Source organism: Mesocricetus auratus, unplaced genomic scaffold (assembly GCF_017639785.1).
Source record: "Mesocricetus auratus isolate SY011 unplaced genomic scaffold, BCM_Maur_2.0 Super-Scaffold_100676, whole genome shotgun sequence".
In the NCBI taxonomy this organism is placed as follows: Eukaryota; Metazoa; Chordata; class Mammalia; order Rodentia; family Cricetidae; genus Mesocricetus; species Mesocricetus auratus.
In genome coordinates, this window is record NW_024429266.1 from 187,019,161 (window position 1) to 187,044,942 (window position 25,782).

Here is a 25,782-nt window from a genome sequence, read left to right on the forward strand (position 1 = left end):
TCAGTGTTTATTCCTCTTCCAGGCCGCCCTGCTCATCACTCCGTTCAGACATTTGTTCGCCTTCTCTTGGACTCCAGGTGGGACTGTATTCCTGTCCTCTTACGTGCATTCAAGAGGTGTGACCTCCTCAAACCCCGACTCTTCCTGACTTCTGTTTATAGCTATTCTTTAAAATCCTGAATCCTGCGATTCATCTCATTGGAGAACATTCTACAGGGCTGGGAGGCACTGTATGGCTGTCTGCCTTAGTTTGCCTTCTATCGTGATAAAGATGGTGACAAAAGAGGCTTGTGGAAGAAATGGTTTATCAGCCTCACGCGTCCCGGTCACAGTCCGTCGTGAAGAAAAGGCCAGGCATTTGTGGTTGTGAGCCTAGCCTTTAACGGCTGAGCGATCCCTCCAGCCCGCTGCCAAGAGCGAATCTTGATCTGATGTAGGTAGCAGGCGTGTCGGAATGCCACCGCCATTGAGTATTTCATAATTCCGTTCCACGGATTTCTGCCAAAACCCTACACAAACAAAAACCTGAACTCTTGCTACGATCATTTCTGGTCTGGGCGACCACTGCTTGCTGCTTCGCCCGTGCAGCACTAGCGAAATGGAGCCAAAGGGTCGGGAGGGCTGAGGACACGGATTGGAGTGAAGGAATCGAGTCAGGAGTGTGGAGTGAGGACAAGAGGGTCCGACCTGTGCAATTTTGCGCGGGCAAGAGCTTGTAAACGGCACTGGTGGCTGAGAGGCTGGAGGGTTGGTGCGAGCTGGGTGCAGGCGCGGGCTGGGGGGGCCGGAGTGGGAGGAAAATGGGGCTCAGAATTGCGGCAGTTAAAGGGATGTTTGAGCCTGTGTGTGGCCGTGGATTTGTTTTCATGTTAAGATTAGAATAAAGAGGGCGCCTGCCAGGAAAAACAATTGGGGGAGAGGGCTGAAAAAAATGTGTAGACCAGGCTGTCCTCGAACTCCAGATCCACCTGCCTCTGCCTCCTTCAGCAAATCCTTCCGGCCTGCGCCACCAGAGCCGGCGGTAGCTCGTGCCATCAAAATGCTACTTCGCTATGACTCACGATGACGTCGTCGCCCTCCCAACACTGTGGGAGGAGTGTAGCGTGGAAACTGTATCTAAGGCCCCCCCCCAGTTCGCCTTCTCCCAAACCGCTGCCATCCCGGCTCAAGCGCGCTCTCCGCCCGCCCGACTCACACACTCCCCTCGTTCCAGGGAACCCCAACATCAGGGGTCCCGAAAGCCCTTCCCGCCCCGCGCCCCCTGCTGGTCACCCCGGAGACACCTCCGCACCTCCGGGCGTGGATTCCTTTGAACTCGCTCTTTGTCCTCGCCTGCGTGGGCCTTTTTCTTGGTAATCACACACAATTGCTCCAAGTACAGGGACTGCAGAATGAGACCTCTAGTGTGCTGCTGAGGGTCGGGGAAGTGTGATAAGGTCGCCGGCCACCTGGTGCCTTTAACGCTGAACTCCCAAGTTTCTTTGCTGTCCTCACCTCCCTTGCACGGCCTAGGAGAGCTGTTTGGTTTCTAGCTGGTTCACCCGGGTGTTTGTGTGAGCATGAACTGGAAACTTCCACGCTCCGTCATGCAGAGCTAGAAACCAGGAGCTTTCCTCACTGTGTTTTCACTTTAATCCCCATGAAGAGCAGCGATGTTGCGCGGCCTGTCACGTATTCCTTGGGCATCTTTATGCTGTTGGGACGCTCAACCTTGATTGTCAACGTGCTAAGATTGAGAAATACCTGGGAAGTTAGTGGGGCACATCTCGTGAGTGTGAGGAGGTGTCCGGTGGACGTTATCAGATCTTGAGGGTTTTCAGGGAACGAATGGGCCAATTCCTGGGACTATTCAGCACATGATGTCATTTGAGAGCTGGTCGCAGGTAAGAGACTGTGGCCTGCTGGCGTGCCGTTCACAGACAGCATATCCCAAGAGCAGCAATGCCTTCTGGGCCGTCTCTGGACACCCCACTCATTTTCTTTCACCTCTAAACCGGTAACTCATAAATGTGGGCTTCAATAGTTTTTTCTGTCTTTGTTTTAAAGGTAGTGTTTTCCAGTTGCTCGGCTGTGTCTCCAGGTCCTCACATTCTATCTTCTGCCTGACCTACTCCTCCTAGGAAGGCTTTCCATTGGGCCTTCTCAACGTGAGGTAGGCTTTCCAGTGAGTCTTCTCAACGTGAGGTAGCCTCCCTTGAGACCCAGGGCAATGAAAACCGGATTGCAGCCACAGGGCCGAGCAATGAATGCCCTTGCATGTACAGAACCCTTGATACATCCCTCCAGCAATCCCCTCTTTGCTTCGTAAGTCTTCCAGGAGGCCTTGAAAGAAGGACAGAGAGACCACCATTGTGTTTAGACTCCACCAAAGGGCAGCGTGTGACCTTGCAATACTCCCCAAGCCGTTCTCCCTTCCGGACATAGGAAACGTTTAAGCCCACCCTATGGGTTTAAAGTAGCCATTAAACTATGGTACCAAATACGTCTCTGCCTGGCTACGTTCTAGTCTGGTTCTCTGCTTGAACCCTCACACATACAAAGGCTGCTTGCCTGAAGGTGTCTGGTGTCCTGTACTCGAGTGTCCCTAACAGATGGGATATTGAGTTTTTCAATTTTATCTCCATTTCAGCATTTATTCCTCTTTTTTTTTTTAGTTCCTTTCAGTGTTTGTTTATTCCTCTTCCAGGCCGCACTGCTCATCACTCCGTTCAGACATTTGTTTGCCTTGTCTTGGACTCCAGGTGGGACTGTATTCCTGTCCTTTTAAGTGCATTCAAGAGGTGTGACCTCCTCAAACCCCGACACTTCCTGACTTCTGTTTATAGCTCTTCTTTTAAATCCTGAATCTTGCTATTCATCTCATTGGAGAACATTCTACAGGGCTGGGACGTACTGTAAGACTGTGTGCCTTAGTTTGCCTTCTATCGTGATAATGATCGTGACAAAAGAGGCTTGGGGAGGAAATGGTTTATCAGCCTCACGCATCCCGGTCACAGTCCGTCGTGGAGAAAAGGCCAGTCAGGCAGGAGTGTGGGGCAGGGGGAGCAGGCAGTGGAGCCCTCCAGGGAGGAGCGTGGAGCAGGGGGAACAGACAGTGGAGACCTCCAGGGAGGAGCGTGGGGCAGGGGGAGCAGGCATGGAGACCTCCAGGCAGGAGTGTGGGGCAGGGGAAGCAGGCATGGAGACCTCCAGAGAGGAGCGTGGAGCGGGGGGAGCAGGCATGGAGACCTCCAGGGAGGAGCGTGGGGCAGGGGGAGCAGGGCATGGAGACTTCCAGGGAGGAGCGTGGGGCAGGGGGAGCAGGGCAGGGATACTTCCAGGGAGGAGCGTGGGGCAGGGGGAGCAGGGCAGGGATACTTCCAGGGAGGAGCGTGGGGCAGGGGGAGCAGGCATGGAGACTTCCAGGGAGGAGCGTGGGGCAGGGGGAGCAGGGCATGGAGACTTCCAGGGAGGAGCGTGGGGCAGGGGGAGCAGGGCAGGGATACTTCCATGGAGGAGCGTGGGGCAGGGGGAGCAGGGCAGGGATACTTCCAGGGAGGAGCGTGGGGCAGGGGGAGCAGGCATGGAGACTTCCAGGGAGGAGCGTGGGGCAGGGGGAGCAGGCATGGAGACTTCCAGGGAGGAGCGTGGGGCAGGGGGGGCAGGGCATGGAGACTTCCAGGGAGGAGCACTGCTGACTGGCGTGCTCCCCATGGCTTCCTCTGCTAGCCTTTTAGTATAACCCAGGACCACCTGCCCACACGCGGCAGCACTCCCGTTGCCGGGCACTCCTGTGCCAATCATTAGCAAAGAAAACGCCTACTGCCTGGCCAGTCTTATTGCGGTATTTTCTCAGTTATGTCTCCTCTAACCAGAAGGCTCTTAACTTCAGTCAAAGTCACAAAACCACGCAACAGCACACAGGGTGTGCCCAGGTGGGGTTACTCTTGTAAGCTGTTCCTTCCCTGTACCTTTTTGGGCAGGTTGGTTGGTGCAGTCCAGAACGAACCCCGATATAGAGTGGATTTTAACTAATAGGAGGGAAGAAATGGAGGAAACCGGAAGAAGCAAGTGTGACAGGAAGAGCATTTGGTGAAACAGGAAACTGTAGTCTAGACTGGAGCGGGTCGCCTCTGCCTCAACCTCCTGCCCACTCAGTGTTGACACAGCTAGGGCGAAACGTGCGCACAGGCGTGCCCAACCTTTCGACCCGGCAGCGGGATACTGTGGCCCACAAACGTCACTCTTGAGAACTACGTGATTGGGTCAAAGCAAAGCAAAACTCAAGCACAAAACGTCTCATCATGTGTTAAGCACGTTTTCAATTTTGCGTAGGTAGGGCTGCATTCTTTCCTAGCTATCCCGGGGCACGTGGTGGCCCACGGGATGCGCACGCAGGGGCGTAAGCAGGTGCTCACATGCCCGTGTTGATGGCAACAGGACCTGTGACGGTCTGGTAGAAACCACAAGCTTGCTTGCTTTCTGTCAGGAAGAGTTACACGGTGAATGGTGCGAGCATAGGTAGGACCCGGCATCCTTCCTCCCTAATCAGGAAGGGCTGTTTGGTAATGGCCTGCCACATGCTATCAGCGCAGTCAGGAGGAGGCCTGAGCGCTAGCAGACAGCACAAAGCTCCTCCCGGAAGGGAGACCTCCACACAAGAGGGGGCTCTGCCAGGCACAGAAGCTGCCATCACAGGAAGTCTTGCCCTCCGGCATGTGGACCCCAGGCTACTACAGGTGCCCGGGCAAGGGAGAGATCCCTAAGGGCCCCGCGAATAGTGAGGGGCAGCTCGGCACAAGAATCTTCGGGAGAAGAGGACGATGAGGCACACGTGTCCCGATGACTTGAGGGGTGTCACAAGCCGCCGACAGTGACTAGCAGAGGAGAGCTGTAGGAGGAGAAGGACGGGGTCAGGGAGAGGCTGCGGGGTCGCCAGCAAGAGCTGGGGAAGAAAATGTGCGAGGCGCAGGGCAGATCACTGGAGGTCGTCTCTCAGAGTGAGCAGGCAGAGGAGAGGGCAGATCTGTGTGCCGCAAGCCGTGCGGAGCGGACCGTGGGACTGCGGGTCTCCGGCTGGGTGCTCCCCGGGACCGCACACGGCGAGCCCTGGAGACGCAGACCCTAGCACGCGCAGGCTAGAGAAAGAATGAACCCAAGTGTTGGAGGGGCTGAGGAGAGGGATTGTAGGGAAGGGAGCCTGCCGGGGAGAGCAGTGCAGAGTGAGCAGCGGGCACCCGTGCGTCTGTCTGTTGGGTGTTGGCAGCCGAGCAAAAGCAGGGTGAGAGGACGGTGCGGAGAGGCTTTGTGCGTGTAGGTATTTCAGAGTATCACGTAGCTGTGGTTCTTTTCTCGGAAGACAAAAAAAAGTGTAGTCCAGGCTGGCCTCGAACTCCAGATCCTCCTGCCTCTGCCTCCTTCAGCAAATCCTACCGGCCTGCGCCACCAGAACCGGCGAGAACTAGAGATCTCAAAAGGCTAGTTGAGGATGAGTTCTTTGACGTCACTGGCCCCACCCCCGGAGGAGGAGGGAATCTTAGCTGCAGAATTTAGCTCCACCCTCCTGCAATCCAAATTCGTAGGCCTCCCGCACATTCCCACGACCGCCGCCGGTTCTAAAGAACCGCAGCTTCGACAGGCCTTGGAAGCGCTTCCCGCTCCCGCGCCCCCTGCCGGTCTCCCCGGGAAACACACTCCCTCGCCGCCGGGCAGCTCCTGAGCCTCTGCAGAATTACCAAGATTAAAGTAGCCTCATTTGTCCATTCAGTGTCTGCTGACATCCAGGAAGTCATCCTCAAATACAATGTCATGAATGCTTCATGTTTCCTTATAGGAATTTTAGAATGTTAGAATTTTGTTTATCTCCTTAATTCATTCTGAGTTTATTTTTGTATAAGATGAGCAATAAGCCCCAAACGTGCATGGTCATCCAGTTCTCCCATCGTCATTCGCCCGAGAGACTGTCCCCCTCACCCCCCACACAGTGTAGCTTTGGTACCCTTGTCAAGATCATGTGACCATAAATGGGAACACATAACAATACTCATTGTTATGTAATCTTTTTCTTTGATTTATTTTTCTCTATGCCAGTACCATACTTACTTCGTTATTACAGGTTACTAATATATTTTCACATAAGCCTACCTAAGTCCTCCAGCTCTGTGTATTTTCCAAGTGCTTTGGATGTTTCAGATTCATGCAGTTCTGGTAGACGTTGTTAAGGTTTTGACGGAGATTGCCTTGTGTCTGTAGGTCACTTTGTTAGTGCCTGTTAATCCACGATGTCATTTATTAGGGTTTTCTTTAATTTCATCCAGCAATGTGTTCTGACTTCCACTGTATAAAACATTCACTCTATAACTTGGTTTATTCGTAAGTAGTTTAGCCTGTTTCATGGTGTTGTCCACGGAATTATTTTAGCTTTCCCTTCGAATTGCTCATTGTAAGTGATGTACACAAGGTAACTACTGTGTTTCAAATAAGAAATGTCCTCCTAGTCCTGAGCATGTGAACACTTGCTCCCCGGGTGGCGTTGCTGTTTGGGGAGGCTTGGGGGTGTGGCCTTGCCGGATCTCTAAGCCTGCCACCTAAGGCCCCACCCACTTCCTCTTTGCTTCAAGATGCCACCTCTTCGCTTCCCGCTCCAGGTACCATGTCTGCCTGCTACCTCTGCCCACGTACTATGAGCTCTAATCTCTGACAGACAGACAGACAGACAGACAGACAGCCAGACACTCACACTCACACACACACACACGGAGGTGGGGTGGGGGAGGGCAATCTTTAGAGTTGTTTCTTGTTTGTTTGTTTTTAATATATTGGGTCCCAGGGCCAGTGAGATGGCTCAGTGATGAGCGTGTCTGCTGCCGTGTCAGAGGAGCCCGAGTTTGATCCCTGGGGCCCACGTCTTCTGCTAGTTGTCCCCTGAGCTCCACGCATGTGCACAGGTGCACACATTGCACCCACACAAATAAACCAATGTAATTTTTAAAGAGTGTGTTCTCTGCTAACAGAGACTGATTTGATGGCTTTGTTTTTTAGCTCTTTTGTGTGCCTGCCGCCTCCAGCTCTACGCTGGACAGCAGTGTGTTTATTGGCCAGCAGGGGTAGGCACACTTGCTCTGAGTCTTGCCCCCCTGAGTAAGACATTACCCTCGGGCTTTGTGTTCACTGTGTTAGTGGGGTTTGTCAAATGTCTCACCATCAAGTGGTGTGTGATCTGGTCCAATGCTGTCTCCGTGCTCCCTGAGACGACCTCGCGACCTTCTTCGTCTTTCCTCTGTCAACTTCGGGCTCTGTTGGTGTTCATGCGCTAAAATATCCTTGCATTCCACATTGGTTGACATCAGCCCTCTTGCCTATGAGGAGTTGGTAACCTGAGGGAAAGACATCCGGAAGGCTAGCAAGACGCCATACATGAAGAGCGTGGCCATGGATGAGAAGAGACCAGGAGCGCGGTCAGAAAACATGGACACAGCAGTCACGCTACAGTTTGCACTCTGCTCTAAGTGAGCTCCCGACAGCACCGAGAAGGCGGTTTCCAAGTTGGTATGCCTTCCAGCTGTGGCAGGGGTGTGGCTCACGACTGTTTCTGGCTCATTCTCACAGACAATTAAATTGTCAAAGTTTTAAGTCAGGAAAAATGTTTTAGAGTCACCCAGGCTTTACACAGGGCTTGGGGAAACTGGAGGATTTGGATAACAGCATTTGGTTGAGCTGTTTTTAAAATTACATTTATTTATTTATGTATTTGTGTACAAGAGTTTTATTTTATAATGATATAACTGAATTGCTAAACAGGCTATAAAGTGAATCCAGAAACATGACCTTCTCTCTGAATTCAGGTTGGTCTGTCGGCAACTCCAGAGAGAAAGGGAAAAATTCATCCTTCATACAAACAGAGATTTGTCTGCGGTTCAGTCGTTGCTTGCCTACTTCTCTGAGAATGCTGCTAAATAACTTCGAAATTTTAATCTTTATTTTAAAAAAAACAGAGAAAACAAAGTACTCCAAAACAATGACAAGCTGGGTTGCACAAATCTGGTGAGAGACTCTGTCCCTTAGAGATTCGTTAGGGGCCACTCATGCGCTTGGGGCAGGTGTGACCAGACAGGACCAGTCTTATCATTAAACGGGTAGAAGGGACTTTTCTACATTATTATCCAAGCAAATCCCTTCATGACGTGAACATGGAAATTTACTTCTCTCAAAGTAACTCCATGAAAAAAAAAAGCCACTGTCACCCTGTGAAGGAAGGGACCTTCCCGGGTGCTGAGGATACAGATACCAGCCAGCGACAGCAAGACGAAGGTGGGAACACTGCGAACTGTTGATTTTGAGGTTCGTGCTTTCCGATGAAAAGGACGCGCCATCGACAAGATGGACACCATCGTTTTTCTGATAGATGGATGCCCATTCCTTTGAGAAATCCTAAGCGACAGCTCCGAGCTGCCCTCGGACAGCCAGCAGCAGAGTACCCACCAGGGGCTGGAGAGACTGTCTGGAGGTTCAGACCACGTGCTGCTCCTGTAGAGGGTCTGGGCTGTGAGTTCGGTTCCCAACACCCACAGCAGGTTATCTACGGCCATCTGTAACTCCAGCTCTAGGGAAGCCGCCGCCTCTGGCCTCTAAGAGCACCCGCACATGCAATTAAAGCATAATAAAAGTAAGTTTAAAAAAGAAAACTGCCATCCAGCCGATGAACTAAAAGACTTCCAGTAAACACTAGCTAACTTGCACGGATTTTGCCTCATCAGTTATGCATTATGGACACAAGGTGGCGACAGTCTCCCCCTTTGAATTTATGATCTAGCAGCCCTGTAGTGAAAGTGAAAACTTCTTAAGACTCATCTTTTATTGCTGGATCTAGGAAGATAAATGCGCAAAGATGCCTTGAGAGGATTCACAGGACAGTCGTTAACACACAAATTAGCGTGCTGTGGGGCCAGGCATGGTGGCACCGCCTTTAGTCCCTGCACTCGGGAGGCTGAGGCTGTAGGGTCTGAAGGACATCCTTGAACTAATAGCCGCTAACTGATTAAATTCCCTTGTCTCTTCCTTTTCCATCTTCCGTCCTTGAAAATTAAAAGTAAAACCATTTTGTAATTTTTCTTTTACCGGGACATAGGCACAGAGCGGGATTGTTTGATGGTAAAGTGGGTGGATCTCTAGCTTTTGAGGGCTCCCTTGCTGTTGTACGTAACGACCATGACCGCTTTCAGTCCCACCAAGGTAGGCACTTTATCTTTTCTGTTTCCTCATGAGCATTCATCTCTGGTTTTGTTTTATAATTGACAGGAGGCGGGGTTGGAAGAGCATACTTTGGACGTGGCTTAGAGTTGCAGTTACTTTACGTGGACAAACACTGATTCAGATCTGACCCCTGTGACATCTGAATTAGACCTGATACTTTACAAGCCTTCCAGGTGGAATTTCACCTTCGGAGCTGGAGTTCCAGAGTCGACCTCAGTAAGATGCTATCCAACAGTAAATACCGAAGCAGAAGTGATGGAAAATCTAACCCTTTGGGGTCATGGGAAAACTTGCCACCCAACGTGGCCGTTAGGGTTACTTGATTTCATATGTAACATCTGTACGGGGGATATGTCATGAACCATCAGGAAGGACTCAGCTCATCTTGCACGGTGCCAGAAAGTTGTCACCAATACCACGCCAACTTGCTACCAGAACCATGCCAAGTTGTTGCCAATACCGTGTCAGGAGGTGAGCATGCGAATGATTATTTATGGGGCTGTTTCCTTTAGATCTGTGCTCTGATGGTGTCACTGTGTTACTGAAATGACTTTGTCCCTGCCTGGCCACTTCTTAGCCTTCCACCCCAGCAGCCACAGTCACCGTGGTGATGCTTCTGAGACTGTCCACGGCCTTGACCATGGTTCAAATGTATTGTGTGATGCCTGGAAGACGCTGCCGCCGAGCCTTGTAAAGAATGAAGATGTTACCAGGCAACTCTAAATCCCTGACTAATGTACCTCCCAGCACTGGTGCAATTGTGGTTCTTTTATTTAGTTATTTATTTGTTTGATTTTTCGAGACACGGTTTCTCTATGTATCTTTGGCTGCCCTGAACTCACTCAGTAGGCAAGGCTGGCCTTGAACTCATAGAGATCCACCTGTCTCTGCCTCTGCCTCCCAAGTGCTGGGATTAAAGGCGTTCACCACCTCACCTGATGGTTTTGTCTTTTAAGCGCTGTACTTCTAAGCTCAGGCACCAGGAAACATTCCAGAGGCATGAACCCATCGTCATCTGGCCATTAATAAAGGACTCAAACTTTCCCTTGGCCTAATCGGTGTGCTTGTCAGTAACTATTTCATGGGGGCCATTCCATCGCCACATAGCTCAGGTTTCTGCTGCTGTGATCAGCACCGTGACCGGAAGCAACTTGGGAAGGCAAGGGTTTGTTCCAGTTTACAGTTTACAGTAAACCTTGAGGATGAGGCAGGTGAAGAGCTCAGGCAGGAACCTGGAGGCAGGAACTGAGGTTGAAGCCATGGGCGAAGGCTGCTTACTGGCTCCCTCCTCCTGCCTTGCTCAGTTTGCTTTCTTATATTATGCAGGACCAGCTTCCTGGGGTGGGGGCACCACCTACAGCGAGGGCCCGTCCTGTCAGCCGTTCGTCAGGAAAATGCCTGACAGGCTAGCTTACGCTGGTCCAGGTTTAGGGAGGTGTTTTCTTAATTGAGTTTCGCTCCTCCCAGATGAGCCTGGCTTCTGTCAGGTTGTCAAAATGTTAACTAACACACCAGGTAAAGATTTCTCCTCCCATCTTGTCTTTTCACAGAAAGAATTAGCTAAGACACAGTTTGAGCTGAAGTTTATTTAGCAAGTCAAAGGCACTCCAGGCAATAACAAACTCCAGAATGATATTGGAGCAGGAAGCACTGAAGGGCTGGCAGCCCATTGGGCTCTGCATGGCGGATTTTTAAAAGGTTTCCTGTGGTCCCCTCTCTCTTGTGTCAATGTCAAGTTCCTCCCTTTGGGAGCCAGCTTCATTTATCTTACTCTGCTGAAATTGTTTCAGGGCCAAGATGCCCCCACATTTTTTCCTTCCCTGCTCATTGGTGGCATTTGTGGTCATTGGGAAAGTCCCCTGGTGCCTTAATTTCTTACATGGCAGGAGGAGCTCAAAAGCAGCTTCAAGGGTGTCTAGCCACAAAGGACCACTGCAGCATCAGGAGACACAAAGGACCACTGCAGCATCAGGAGACACAAAGGACCACTGCAGCATCAGGAGACACAGCAACCAGGTCACAGCCATAGTCCCCTTGACTCCCTCCCTGGTCAGGATGTACCAAACTAGAAAAAGGTGGGTGTGCATGACCCTGCCTCCCTCCTGCTCCTATCTGCTTAGCTGCATGCTCGGAACAGTTGCAGACTTCACTGTTGGTAATGATTTACAGTGCTGATTTTCTCCGAGAGGTTTTCCTAAGTAGTTTGTTTTCTAAGCATTTTCACAAAATGAGTTGTTCTTTCAGTGTTTGTACATTGGAAATTATTATCATTAAGTATTCAAACTTTATTTCTGGAAAATAGGAACTGAGAATTTATTTGAATCATGATAATATGTGCTTCAATTTAAATAATTCGACTTGAAATTAAGTGATTAGAGTATATAGATGTCTACTTTTCATTTTATATCTCCTTGTAAAATAAATTCAGTATTCTTACTCCTTCATTTTCTTGGAAAATTTGGCAAATTTTTAGAAAAGAGGACATGCTAAAGATCTTTTTTATTTAAATTCTCCAAGTGTGAGGAGAAGAAATGACGCGCACACTAGAGCAGAAAGGACTAGTGGATTGGTGGGAAGAGTTAAGCCTTGCCTTGGCTTACTTTCCTGTGGCTTACACAGGAAACTTTCCAGAAAGAAGGTCATCTCTGCTGTTCTGGAGCTGTGAAGCCCAGCACCAAGATGCCACTGTTGGCCCAGGATCTGCCCGTGCATCAAGTCCTGGTGGAGACACGACCAGGGCTCAGTTTACCTAGGATTTTGTAGGTGCTATTCAAACCACTCAGTCCTTTCCCCAAATCCATTTACCACGCGCTTCTGGTGTCAGTCAAGGTTCTCCAGCCCAGCAGAGTGACGGCTTGTGGGTGAGGCTGGGGAGTGGAGGGATGGAGAGGTGAGGACTCGCAGTTTTCCGAATGCACAGAGACCAGCCAAGGTCACACAGACTCCAGGAAAGAATCCAGCGCCTCTCAGCTGCCTGGGCTTCTTTCCACAGAACACCTCTCTGAGAAGGGCACATCAGCATCTCTGTCCCCTCACAGAATAAAGAAACTGGACACGGGCATCTGTGGGAGTCACAGAGGCTGTAGAGTCCATGCTTTGTGCTACTAACTGTGCACTGAGGGGAGGGGTGGTCAACGGCCCAGACAGGTCGAGTGCAGAGATCTGGTGTGGACAGTAAAGTGATGAAGATGGGATTCTCAGTCAGGAGTCAGGACACAGGGTCTCAGGGACGAGTGTTGGTTTCTTTTGGCAGATCCACATGTTGTCTGAAGCACAGTCCTCAGAAATCACTCTGTCCTTTGAGATGGAGGCACAGCTGTCTTTTTTAGCTTCACCAGTGATTTGTAGTCTGAGAGGAAGAGAACAGCCACTCTTAGTGTTTAGGATTTTCCCATCATTATCTTGAGTTGGCCATCTTTTCCTCTGAACTGAAGAATACATAGTTATTAATCATAGAAAAACATAGAGTAACAACATGCATCAACACTAACGATAAAGGTTTATCAACAAATCTCCTGGATAATTTTCAATTTTATTTTCAACTGGAGAATTCCTTCAGCAAAAATATTCATATGATATAAAAAAGGGAGATGGTTTGGAAATAGAACTGAATTTCATTCTACGGCTAACATCTCAAGCAAGGAACTAGGCTGCCTCTCTCTGCTGTGTTTCAGCTTCCTAGGTATATAGCATATAACCAGCCAATGATTGTGGAAGGAGTTCATATATCCATGAAAGTGTGAGACAGCTAGGCACAGCCAGTACCTAGTGACAGTGTTTAATATACAGACTTAGCTCTCAGGGTCTACAGAGGAAAGAGACTAAGGCTGTGTGATAATAATGGATCCCTTATTCCCTTTGTTAAAACTCATGCATGGCTCCCATGGCTCACTGCAGGTGTGAACAAGACTAGAGTTCAAACACAGTATAGGTGAAATCAGAGTTAACGGTAAAGAAGAGGTGAGTTAAAATGCACAGATTTGTTGTAGACAGAAGGGGGTGTATACAGTGGGTGGGATGTCCTCACAGATGCTCTTTTTCCTTCTGTCATTTCTTCATGGAACCCTTTGGGTCTGAGAGACAGAATTGCTCTCACCCAACTGCCTGTGTGCTGATCATACCACAGACTCCCCTCCACTGTAAATGTCCCTTTGTCTTATTTCTTCCATGCTTCAGGATTTTTCTTCAATTTTAAAGGTATTCCTTAGGGCTGTTCTGTTAAATGCCTTTAACACTTCCCATGCAGGGACAGTGGCTGCTTTTTCCTTATCTGAAAACCAGGGTCAGAGAGTTAGAACAAAAGCAGTGCTTACATGATGCTCTTTCCAGCGTAGCTCAGCAGCCTCCAGGATTACCTGACCACTGTCAGGTAGTCAAAGCATCATTTTACACATAGATTTTATACTGAGGGTAAGATGACAGATGGACTGAGCTTGAAACATACACTTTAGCTGTCTTACAATGTTATTATTACTGTGAATCACACATACACACTACATCATACACACATACACACAGACTACATCACACACACACACACTACATCACACACATACACACACAAACACTACATCCCTCACACACACAGAAGTGCTATGCAGGTTTCTGGGTGAGAAGAGTCATCAATGTCCAACTTAGCTGTGGACCCCACAAACTACAATAACAACCTGGTTATACCATTGGCACAATAGTGGCAAGACTATTATGGAAGTAACCAACCATTCTCTGGCTGGATTTGAGTCCCAGTCTACAGCATGGAATTCATGCCTGTGCTGCAAGACTGGTCAAACCCATACTGGTAGCATACTACTGTTGTATTGCAGAATGAGCATGTTACAAAATGCCTTCAGAATAGAAAAGTTTATACCACAGATTATTGCTGCTCTCAGTCTTTGGCACAGAAACTTCTTTTTGTAGTGAGAAGTGAATGAAGCAGAGACTCACAACTGGTCAAAATACTGAGAATGAGTGATTGTTGAGTGCTCAGCCCTAAGTGGGACAGCTATATCATCCCCCCAACCCTGCCTTAGGGAACGTCATGGAAAAGGGGGCAGAAAGAATATAAGAGCCAGAGGATAGGGACCAGTGCCCCTCCATGGCCTCGGCACCAGCTCCTGCTTCTAGGTTCCTGCCCTGTTTTCAGTGCCTGTCCTTACTCCTTCCGTGAGAAACAGAAAAACCAACTTGTTTTTGGTCACAGCAATAACTCTAAGTAAAACACTCAGAAATCATTAGGAAAAAGCAGGATAGATTTTCTGAAACAGAATGTGTATGCTTTTGTTTTCACAAATATATTTTAGAACAGAATGCTTGTTTTTAAATAATCCTTGCTGGGCGTTGGTGGCTCACGCCTTTAATCCCAGCACTCGGGAGGCAGAGGCAGGCGGATCTCTGTGAGTTTGAGGCCAGCCTGGTTTACAGAGCGAGTTCCAGGGACAGCCTCCAAAACAATACAGAGAAACCCTGTCTCAGAAAAAAAAAGAATGAGTTAAATAATCCTCACCTTAAAGTCTCATTCTTTACAAAAAATTCAAAATGTGGTTCTGTATACTGCTAACATTTGCTGTCTAGGTTAACTTCTGTTTAACAATCTCTATATCTAATACATTATCATTATATTTTATATAAGCCTACATGTTTCAGTATTTTAAATTTCAACCTTTTTATTCTAAATTATTTAAAGGAATGTTTTAAGTATTGGTCTGCGCAATTTTCGTAAATTTTTTCAAGATTCATGTCTTAGCTAGGGTTGCCATTGCTGTGATGAAGCAGCATGACCGAAAGCATCTTGGGAAGAAAACGAGTTTGCTTCACTAATAGATCACCGAGGGACGTCAGAGCAGGAACTCAAGCAGGACAGAAGCTGATGCAGAGGCCATGGAGGTGCTGCTTATTGACTTGCTCCTCAAGACTTGGTCAGTCTATTTTCTTATAGAACCCAGGACCACCAGCCCAGGAATAGCACCACCACCAAGGGCTGGGTCCTCCTCCATAAATCACTAATTAGGAAAATGCCCCACAGGTTTGCCTGCCTACAGCCCTATCTTATGGAGGCATTTTTCTCAGTAGAGGCTCCCTTCTCTCAGATGACTCTAGCTTGTGTCAAGTTGAAATAAAATTCACCAGCACAATTAGTTAAATATGATTCTCAATATCATTTCAGAAAAAAAATTAAATCTCTGTGCAGATATTTGATTGAACCATGCCTGCTTTTGCTTATGAAAAGCATAAATACATTGCTGTTGGCATACGGTCTAGAAATGGACTTGTGTGAGGGGGACTCTGGGTGCCTGTGAGAACATTCCCAGAAAACAGGATTGGAATCTTGTCACTCAGCTTCTTCAAAACATGGAAATGTTCATGGAATGTGTGTCCTTGCTCCTCCAGGCAGGAAGGAAAGGAGTGGGTTTATTTCAGATTACTTATTAGTACTTCTGTTGGTAACTCATGATGTTTAAACTGCCCTTTGTGTGCTTCTCTGGAAAAACCATATTTGCCATGCTCAGCTTGTCATTGTTACTGCATACAGCTAAAAAGTGTGAACTCTGCTCACATGAACTTTCCTAACCCTTAGAGTATAGATGGTCTGCTGCTTTCTGTAAGGTTGACTATTGTATGAGACTTTAGTCCGCCTCATTTATCGGCTCCATTTTCTCAGGTCCTACAGTGTCTTGAACGGTGACATGTTGCTCCTTGTTATACCAGTAATCACGAATTCGGCTAAAATATATAACCCATTGTATTCATTGTTGTGTAGAAAAATCTCATTCAATAAGAAAATGAGACACCAAAGAGCAATTGGCACTTTGTGATCTACATACACATTTAGGTCACATATTGAAACCCTAGTGCCCAGCTGGGGATGCTCCTGAGGAATGAGTGGATCACTGTTGTGGAATAGGTTTGTATTTGCTAAACCATGTAAAGGTGTGTTGCATTTGTTTATGCCGCATTTGCTTAACTATGTAAAGATGTGTTGCATTTGTTTATGCTGCATTTGCTTAACTATGTAAAGGTGTGTTGCATTTGTTTATGCCGCATTTGCTTAACTATGTAAAGGTGTGTTGCATTTGTTTATGCCGCATTTGCATAACTATGTAAAGGTGTGTTGCATTTGTTTATGCTGCATTTGCTTAACTATGTAAAGGTGTGTTTTTTTTTAACCTCACCTGCCTAAGGTACCTGATTGGTCTAATAAAAAAAAAACAACAACTGAATGACCAATAACTAGGCAGAGGAGGGATAGGCAGGGCTGGCAGACAGAGAGAAGAGGGGAGCTGGCCAGTCAACCCGGGACCAGCCAACCAGACGCTGAGGAGGCAGGAAAGCATGATGGATGGTACATAGATGAGGTAAACTGAGGTAAACGAGCCTCTGAGAAGCACACAGATTAACAGGAATGGGTTAATTTAAGTGAAAAGAGCTAGCTAGAAGCAAGCCTAAGCTAAGGCAGAGCATTCATAATTAATAAGACTCCGCATCATGTTTTGGGGACTGGTAGTCCAAGAAAACCTGCTACAGGACACTAACTCTGTCAGGGATTAAGTTACTGATGAAGTGAGCATCATAGGAAGGGGCAGGCTTTGAAAGGCCTATCTCCCCCTGTGTCTGCTTTGTTCTGCTCCTGTCCACTCTGAGGGGAGCAGCTTTGCTTATCTCTGCCCTTCTACTGTGTTTCTGCACTGCCGTAGAAGGCACAGTCATGCAGCAGCAGACTACAGACTGAGACCTCTTAAATGAGGATATATATATATATATATCTCCAAGCATCTTTCCATTCTTGCTGATCTTAGATTTTTTATCACAGTGACAAAAGCTGATTGATACATAATTGCATCACATCCTCTCAAACAACTGTTATGAGTGCATAGTTTCTCTCAGATGCCAGAGTTCCACACTCATATTTATTGCATTTTTCTTTCATACTGTATCTATCCCAGTTGGAACCTGAAAATTTTATCTGAAGACACCTGTATTATATTTTCACCAAAATTTGAAATGGCTGCTTAAGACATTCTGTGTAAAGCATAGAAAAGTATAAGACGATAAAAGAAAGAGTGATTATGTGTGCTAAAAGGTTCTAAGTAGCCATTTTCCAAAGGAGTTAGTCTACTTACTGGCCTTAAAACTCCATTGCAGATATACATGCATGCATGCATGCATACATACATACATACATACATGCACACACATGACTTTATAAAAAACTGGTGACTTTTCATACATTAAAAATTTCAACCCCCTTTGGAATCCTATATTCCGACGGTTCTGAACCTCTCTCATCTTGGGTATCAGTGTTAGAGCCCTGAGATGACCTGCATGAATATTAAGTTAGCTCCTCCAGTACTCACACATCAGAACTTAAAGTTGAGCCGTTTATCCACCTCCAGTTCTTGTCTGGCCATGTGTGATTCAGTCCAATCCAAAATGCACTGCCTTTTACATTTGCTGAGTCCTTTACGAGTCTCTACAACAAAGCAGAGGAGAGGACAGCCTGAGCCTGTGTGCTGAGACTCACATTCCACCAGCTCCTGAAACCTGGGTCACGTGTCACCTGTATCCACCCGAGTCCCCAGCACAGTTCATTCTTCCTCCTTTGAGGGACCTGTGCCCCAACCTATGATCCCAGGACACGCCCCTCACATGCACAGCTACTGGCTCCCATGTCCCATCTGTCTCACAGACTATGAGCTTCCACAATGTAAATCTCCACTTTCTTTTCATGGAAGAACTGTTAGGTCTAGAGATGTTGGTGTAGCTTCAAGAGCACGCTAACATCTCATATGCATACACACATACATACACACATGCATATATATAGATATAGATATATACTTACCAGTTCCTCATGGTCTTGAATGAGCAGTAAAGTGGCTCCTTTTGTAGCACAGTCAGCTAGACCTTCCTTCCAAATGTTGCTCTCTTGAGAAAAATGTATGCATTTATCTCGGTGTGGAAGCCAGCCTTTTGTGCAGCTTAATTTAGCTGGGCTCTCTGAAGTGAGAAAGAGACATGGTGTATTTCCTCCCTGTTCTTGCTGTGTGTAGCCAGTTACACACAGTAGTTGCTTTACTAACACACACCTTTAGTAACATGTGCTAGGACAAGATTACTGTTATGGCATATCAAAGAAATATAAGTAGCATAGAATTTATTTTATTTTTGTTTCTATTAATTAACTTCAGACAAAGTTACCTATATGACATGTTTATTAAAACAGTCAGATATTCCTTGTGGTGGTTTGAATAAGAACGGCCCTCATAGACTCATAGGTTTGAATGCTTAGTCATCAGGGAGTGGCCCTGCTTTGGGAGGTGTGGCCTTGTTGGAGGAAGTGTGTGTGTGTGTGTGTGTGTGTGTGTGTGTGTGTGTGTGTGTTTTATGTGCAAATGTGTGCAAGTACACATGCCTATGTATATGCAGAGGCCAGAGAAGGATGTAAGGTCTCTGCCTCTGTTCCTCTCCCCCTATTCTTTAGAAGCAGAGTGTCTCCTTGAACGTGAAGCTAATGTTTTTTCTGCAAAGCTGAAAGCCACCAGGTCTCAGTGACCATCTGGGGTGTTCATTAGGTGGACGATGGTTTTGCAACCACAGTCTTCACACTTGCATTGAAGCACTCTTAACCACTGAGCTGTCCCTTAAGGCCCACATTTTACTTTTTAACTCACTATTGGTCTGTTAGTAACCAACTGTGCTAGCAGGCTGAGGCAGCATGGTCACGTAGCCAAGACGCTAGATTTCAAGTTCACATTTATCTCTTCAGTGAAGTTTCCAGCAGCACCACTTACCAGTCACATGACTCTCAATATGTTATTAACCCTTTTACGCTTCAGTTTTCTCAAACATAAACACACAGTGATGTGAGCCTTGATTAAAGGTCACATGCTATTGATCAAATTACCTGTTGTTTTTGTCCCATTGTTCTCTTGATTATCCCCGATGATGCCTTCTCCGATCTCTCCTCCGATTACTCCTACTGATGTTTTTTGTAATAAGGATAGCACTAGTAATGAAACACAGGAAGAAGGTGAAATGTACATCCTGCATGCAATAAAATGGATATTGTGTCTATTGCTTCAGGGAATGAAGTCATCTCAACAAGCTCGTGTGTGGACGGGAGACAGTGTTTGATCAACATGTTAACAGCGACCGCTTTGAGACAGAATGCACAGAGAAGAAGAAAAGCACAGAACAAATGGATTCCCGCTGCTGTTAGGTTACACAACATCTAAGGGCATTGCTGGGGCCCTTGCCCCACGCACACTCCGAACTTCTCCCCTCTAGAGTAAGTGCACTCACACCCACAGCAAAGAAGGTTGCTGGCTGCCTTCTGGAGTTCAGCAGACACCTAATAAACTTATAGTTAGACATTGTGGTTTTCGTTGTTATTGTCATCTTGTCACATGTGTGACCTTTTTTTAGAGTTCTAGGTGCGCATGTGTCATCCCATAGTGATTCTCAAAAGAAGGAAGAGAAATGCCACAGGGGATATTGTCCTGTAACTGCTCATCATCGATCTTCCCCAGACTCAAGGTGGCCAGGTCATGGGAAGAAGATAAAATTGTCATGATGGAACTAGAGAAAGATTTTTGTTTTGTTTTGCTTTGTTTTTAAAAACAGGATTTCTTGATGTAACCTTGACTGTCCTGAACTATCTCTGTAAACCAGGCTGGCCTTGAATTCACAGAAATCTACCTGCCTCTCCCTCCCAAGTACTGGGATTAAAATCATGCTGCCCTACTGCCAGGCTAGAGAAAGAATTCTAAGGGAAAAGTTTTTGTCTCACTTACCTAAGACACCAAGTCCAATCATGCCCAGGACAAGAAGGATCAGCCCAACACAGCCGAGTTTCAGAGCCAACCGATGCCAGCGCGGGCACCGACAGGTATCTGGGAGGTCAAAGAAAACACGCTTTTAATCTAGCTGAGCGTGCTTGGAATGAGTCAGAGGTGGTTTGATTAACATGACAACTGGATTCAAGTTGAGAGTGGGGTGCAGAAAATAACCTTTCTCAGCTGCCATCCTACTGAATTCCACAAGTTGAGTTCTGAGTTGGGTCAAATAGTGTTTTCCCTGATAAAATAGGGTGACTTGTACATGTTCCATGGGAAAGAGGGTGTTTGGGGGGTCAAACCTGGCTGATGTGGAAGAAGTGAAAATTGCTGAGTGAGTGTTGTACAAAAATAAAGCATGTGTTTTGGTGTGGGAACGAGCCAGCATTTTCCCCCAAGAAGGATCATTTATAGAAGGTGCACTTGTACATGAGCAATTCTATTATTTACCGTGGGACTGGCTTCACTGTTGTCTAGAATGATCTTCTCCAACTTAGAGCAAAGTTTAGGCCTCTATGATGTTTTGTTTGTTTGCTCTGCACAGGGTTTCAATATGTAGCCTGGCTGGTGTGGAATTCCAAGCAGACCCCAGTGTCCTCAGCCACCATGGTGGTGTCAGTATTTTAACTACATTAGTCTCCTCTTACCCTCAGGGGCTGAGTTCTCAAACTCTTAATGGAGAGCTGAACTGTGGTTAGAAGCAATCTCTATGGACACAGTTTCACACACACAAACACCGAGTTTTCCATCTTAATTGAGCATATGCATACTGGGCTATAATTCTCACAGCTTGATATGTACTAACAAAATCCGGTTACTTTTTTTCCCTTTCCTTAAATGGAGTGTTTTCACCTTTTCAAATGAGGAAACATGCGTGGCTTCTCTTTGACATAGCAGTGTTGCCAGCATTCACAGAGTTCACAATCTGAGGCCACTATTCGGTAAAATGAGAGTTTTTTGAGCACAAACCTGGGTGACTGGCAGGTTGTATTACTCAGGGTTCTCTAGAGTCACAGAATTTGTGGAATGAGTCCTCCCTATAGACTTTAAATAATTAATTTCCATAGATATATAACTTACAGGCTGCAGTCCAACAATGTCTAGTTATGAATGGAAAGTTCAAGAATCTAGTAGCTGCTCAGTCAGTCCCACAAGGCTGGGTGTTTCGGCTGGTCTGCTGTGGTCTCACAGAAGAATGTGCTGATGGAGGTGAGGGCAAACATATGAGGAACACCTCCTTCTTCCATTGTGCATATACAGGTCCAGATTAAAGGTGCGCCTTCCAGTCTCCAGGTCTGGATTAAAGGTGTGTATCATCTAGCCTCGAAGGCCTGTTGTCTTCCTACCTCAAGATCTGGATCACAAAAGTGCCCTCCATTTCTGGACTAGAGTTTATTCCAGATATAGTCAAGTTGTCAGTCAAGAATAGCCATCACACAGGTGGTGAGGAGTGACTCATACGTTGACTAAGATGGTGTGAGATCTTATTGTGCTGCTCAGAACAATGTTCAGCTTAATACAGAGTTACTTATTCCTGGAATTTTCTATTTAGCATTTTTATTAATGTTTATACGCTTGTTGACTACAAATTATGAAAGTGCAGAAATTGAAATGGCAGATAAAACGGGTACTGTGCTGTAACACAAACATCTACAATACTACATTGGCAAAACACCAGGTCCTGTATCTTTGTTTTTCTTGGTGACCATATCAGCTCCTCTACAATAAATATCTTATGTATGCTAGAAGTTCAGATATATCAAGTTATGAAATGTGTTCATAAAGTGTCATGATTTGGACAATTTATTTTAACTTTAGACAACATGACTTTAAAAGCATGGTGTCATATGGAACATAATAACAATAGTTTTTGTTTTATTTATGAAAATACTATGGAGATACATTAGCTATCTCTTACCACTCTAATTTAACTATAATACCCATTGCTTTTCTTTGGTCTCTAGAATTCACATTTCTAATGGTTTTATAAATTCTAAGAAAGCTTTCCTAGTTGCCTTTTTGCTGTACTTTGTTCTCTTTTAGAGATAGGATCTCCTATCATCATGGTTGAGAATGATCTTGAACCCCTGATCTTCCTGTCTCCATCTTCCAGATTCTGGTTGGCATCATAGGTATGAATCACATACCTGGCTAGGGTTTCCTTATTTCTACAATACTGTTCTACCTTTTCTATATACATTTAATTTTTTTACACTATCCCTGGCAACTGAATTGTTTAACCCAGACTGAAGACAAAGACCAACTGTCTCTAGTCTCTATACTAGCATTGAGACATGATAGCCACTTAGATGATTTAATTGTTTTTTAAAATGTTCCTCTGGAGAAAGAATAAAAGGAAGGGATGGAGAGGAGAACAAAAATGTTCCAGGAGAGACAAAGACATTCAGTCCAACTTATGCTTGGTGTAGTATCTGTAAACTCAACTAACTACAGACTGAAGGTAGTTACATACCAAAAGCTGCATTTGTGTGAGTGCACACATTCTTTCTCCATCTTTATTCTCTGAACAAATACTCAACAGCAGCTATTCCGATGGCTTTGAAATTATCCTAGGTGCTGTAAGTAACCTACAGATTTTCTGAGGCACACAATGTGCAAGTAGATTACTTACAAAGACTATGTTTTATGTAAGAGACCAGCATTATATATGAAAAGGTCTGGAAGCAGCCTTCTGTAGAGAGTGACTGTGTTGTATGGACAGGGCGATGCAAGATTGTCACGGAAGGAAGTAGTCAGTGTGTTAGGTTTAAGGATGTGGCCAGTGGACCACCACTGTTACTGTGTAGGAGGCAGGAATAGGTGCCAGAGGAGACTCCACAGAATGATGTCATCTTTGCCATTCCAGACATTTCAGTGGCTTCCCCTTCAACATCTGAACCTACAGAATGTCTTCCAAATCCCTTTCCACCTGTCACCATTCCTTCTGGCTTGATCTCCACACCACACCAGGCATGCATGTTCCCTTACGACATCACAGACACGTTCTCCCTTTGCATTTGCTGGTCCAGCTTCCTAGAAGACTCATCTCTCAGATACTCAGCCTTGATCCCCGAGACTTCCAGGACTTGACTCCAGCATCATCTCACAGGAAGGCCTGCCTAGATCACTCTGCTTTACATGATACCATCTCTAAAGGCAAAAATCTTAATTTCCATTTAAATGTTCTCTTGTTGGCATTCAACATCACACAGCCTCTGATGCAGGTGTTTATACCACTGATTTAAAACTTTACAGTAACATGAAATCTACAGGAAGAAAAATGTTTTCCTGTTTCTTCATGGCTGTCTCCCCAGTGGATAGAGCAATGTATGTCTCCTAGTAATTAGTTATTTCTAAGTGAATGAATAAACTCCAGAGGCATTTTTACATGTCTTATCCATTGTACCATCAAAATAGACCTTTGGCCATTTGACCACAGATAAAATAGGTCACTGCCCACGTCCCCCTTTCCGGCTCTCTTTGCTGGCAGATCTAATCATGGTGCTTTGAATTCACCATGGTTTGAGCCCTATAGCTAGCAGGTTCCAGTGGTTTCACAGTTACCATGCATCTGCGTCAGCATTTTCTATTCTACTACTATTTGTTTATTCTTCACATTTTTCCAGATTATTGAAGTTTAAAATCATGATTTTTTTCTAGTATTCTTTATTTTTTACTTTCTAGACACTTTTTTCTAGTCTTATAGTACAGTTTGAGGAGGGCTTCATTGTCTTCTTCTATATTTATTTTCTTACACCCTTTTCAACAAGGCCCTTTCTTCACTTTTGCTAGACATGATGGGAAAACAAAGATTTGCTTTTTCAAAAACGAAACAAAACAAAAACAAACCAAACAAAACTGGTGCCAGCAAGTCCCCCTGTGCTTATCAAACCAGTTCTCCCTCTACTTTCCACTTGCCCTTGTGTAAACATTATAATGAAAATTGTTTGGTGACTCAGAGACTTGCTTCGTGACTCAAATTTTTGAGGATGTAGTAGTTTTTAACAAGAAGCCCTAAAGTTCAAAGTCTACATGTCACAACACATAGAGGACATCAAATTGAAAAACAGCTGCTTTAAGACGGATGTCGGAACGTTCAGTTAGACGGCAGAATGGAATACTGTATCATAATTACTTTAGAGACTTTCTATCGGAGCTTCTGGTCTCTTACATCTCTGCCATCCCCCCAGGTCAGGTGCTTCTTGTTACCGGTCTTCCCGATTTCTTTGGCTTGTATTACTAAACCCTCTGGTAGACAAGAGTGCTACTTTCACCCACTGTTGAAAGGTTAATTCCCGACTGGCTTTGGTACTTTGTGTGGTTCATCCATTTAAAGTTGTTATACTTTGCAAGATAGAAAGAACCAGCTTTTTAAAAAGTTAAATAAACTTATACACACATATTTACATACATACATATATGTATATACATACATACATATATGTCACCAGCTTTTAATTTAATTCGAGCCTTTGATTTCGACTGTGACTTTTCCCTGAAGATCACCCTCCTTTTTGGGAGATGAAGACATTAACCATGACATCCACCCTCTGCACGGGGAAAGGAACAGCTGGGGTTGCTGCTGAAGTACGGACAGCTGGGTCATAGTGTCCACATTCTGTAGATGAATCTGGAGTTGGCAACTGATTGCATCAATCACCCCTTGAAACACGCCTTTGCTCATGTAAGTAAAACATTCTTTCTTTCTTTGGGTTTTTAACGAAGGCTGAATAGGGGAAGTGATACTCAGGTCTCCTGCTGTCTACTCGAATAAAAATGGAATGTATGACCTTTCCAGAATTGTGGTTTTCTGCAGGCAGACTGCCTACACTGTTGGACGCTAACATAGGCCTCTTCTCACCTTCAGAGCAAGGACTTAAACCCGTACGTTTCAGAGGAGAATCTGGAAGATAACTTAGAAGTCAGAGGAGCAGTAAAGCTGCTTACCTGGAGGAAGAGATGGAGGCGATGCATGCTTAGGCTCTCGGGTCCTGGCTAGGTTTAAGTCAGCATAGACCACGGAAGCGTCCATTGTAGATGGAGGGACTTGACAATGAACTTGTGGACAGGACAAACTCCAAATTCTGTGAGGTGAAATGAGCGAAAAAGGAAGTCCGCTGTGAGCGCTCTGCTATGAGTCCACACCCACCTACACTGGTAGCTGAGGGTTTCTCCATAGTTACTGACCTTGGTGTCTGTCCTGCTCACACAGCTTACATTTTATCTATTTATTTTTAAAGAAAGAATGTGCAATATACAGAACACAGAGTTTGTTTTTTAGACAAATTTTGGGAAGATTTTTCTTGTTCTTGTTCTTCTAACCATCCGTTACGAGTTATCCTTTCAGGGCTCCAATGACATATTCATCTTGAATTCAAAGTTACCTTAACCCTGAACTCCCAGGGATTCAGATGTATGGCATTTTATGTTATGTTTTGACATTGAGGATTAGCACATAAACGTCCAGGGTGCTATTTGACACCTGTTGAAGCTCTAAAATCCTCCTGAAACATCCATGCTGTGAAATGTGAAAATGCAGACACGAGTGTGGTAAAACTCACGGCTGACACGGTCGGAAGCGCAGGGATGGGAAGCGGCAGGCGCTGCTCAGGGTTGTCCAGAGTGAGGAGTTAGGTCTACAGGACGTGTTAGCTCCTCCAAGGATTTCCAGACCCAGAGCCTTAGAGCAGGACTGCACATGCCACCAAGTCAGACCTTC

The 25,782-nt window shown here is 46.0% G+C and overlaps 1 protein-coding gene and 3 long non-coding RNA genes across 4 annotated transcripts; 3 read left to right on the forward strand and 1 right to left on the reverse strand.

The window, feature by feature from the left end:
• Positions 1-1,130: 1,130 nt before the first annotated feature.
• On the forward strand, positions 1,131-2,482 carry LOC121136901. The gene is made up of 2 exons (XR_005874092.1): positions 1,131-1,352; positions 2,047-2,482. It is a non-coding gene; the product is annotated as an uncharacterized LOC121136901 (long non-coding RNA).
• Positions 2,483-6,559: 4,077 nt separating this feature from the next.
• On the forward strand, positions 6,560-10,274 carry LOC121137043. The gene is made up of 2 exons (XR_005874249.1): positions 6,560-6,626; positions 9,277-10,274. It is a non-coding gene; the product is annotated as an uncharacterized LOC121137043 (long non-coding RNA).
• A 524-nt stretch (positions 10,275-10,798) lies between these two features.
• On the reverse strand, positions 10,799-25,141 carry LOC101822612 (killer cell lectin-like receptor subfamily B member 1B allele C). The gene is made up of 6 exons (XM_013123616.3): positions 25,011-25,141; positions 20,022-20,120; positions 19,133-19,234; positions 18,071-18,225; positions 17,583-17,698; positions 10,799-12,580 (listed from the first exon to the last, which is right to left on the reverse strand). Exons 1-6 carry the CDS (start codon positions 25,093-25,095, stop codon positions 12,433-12,435), a joined length of 705 nt encoding a protein of 234 aa, XP_012979070.2. The 5' UTR covers positions 25,096-25,141; the 3' UTR covers positions 10,799-12,432.
• Positions 16,491-19,599, forward strand: LOC110343525. Its single transcript, XR_002385830.2, has 2 exons — positions 16,491-16,593; positions 19,312-19,599. It is a non-coding gene; the product is annotated as an uncharacterized LOC110343525 (long non-coding RNA).
• Positions 25,142-25,782: the final 641 nt, after the last annotated feature.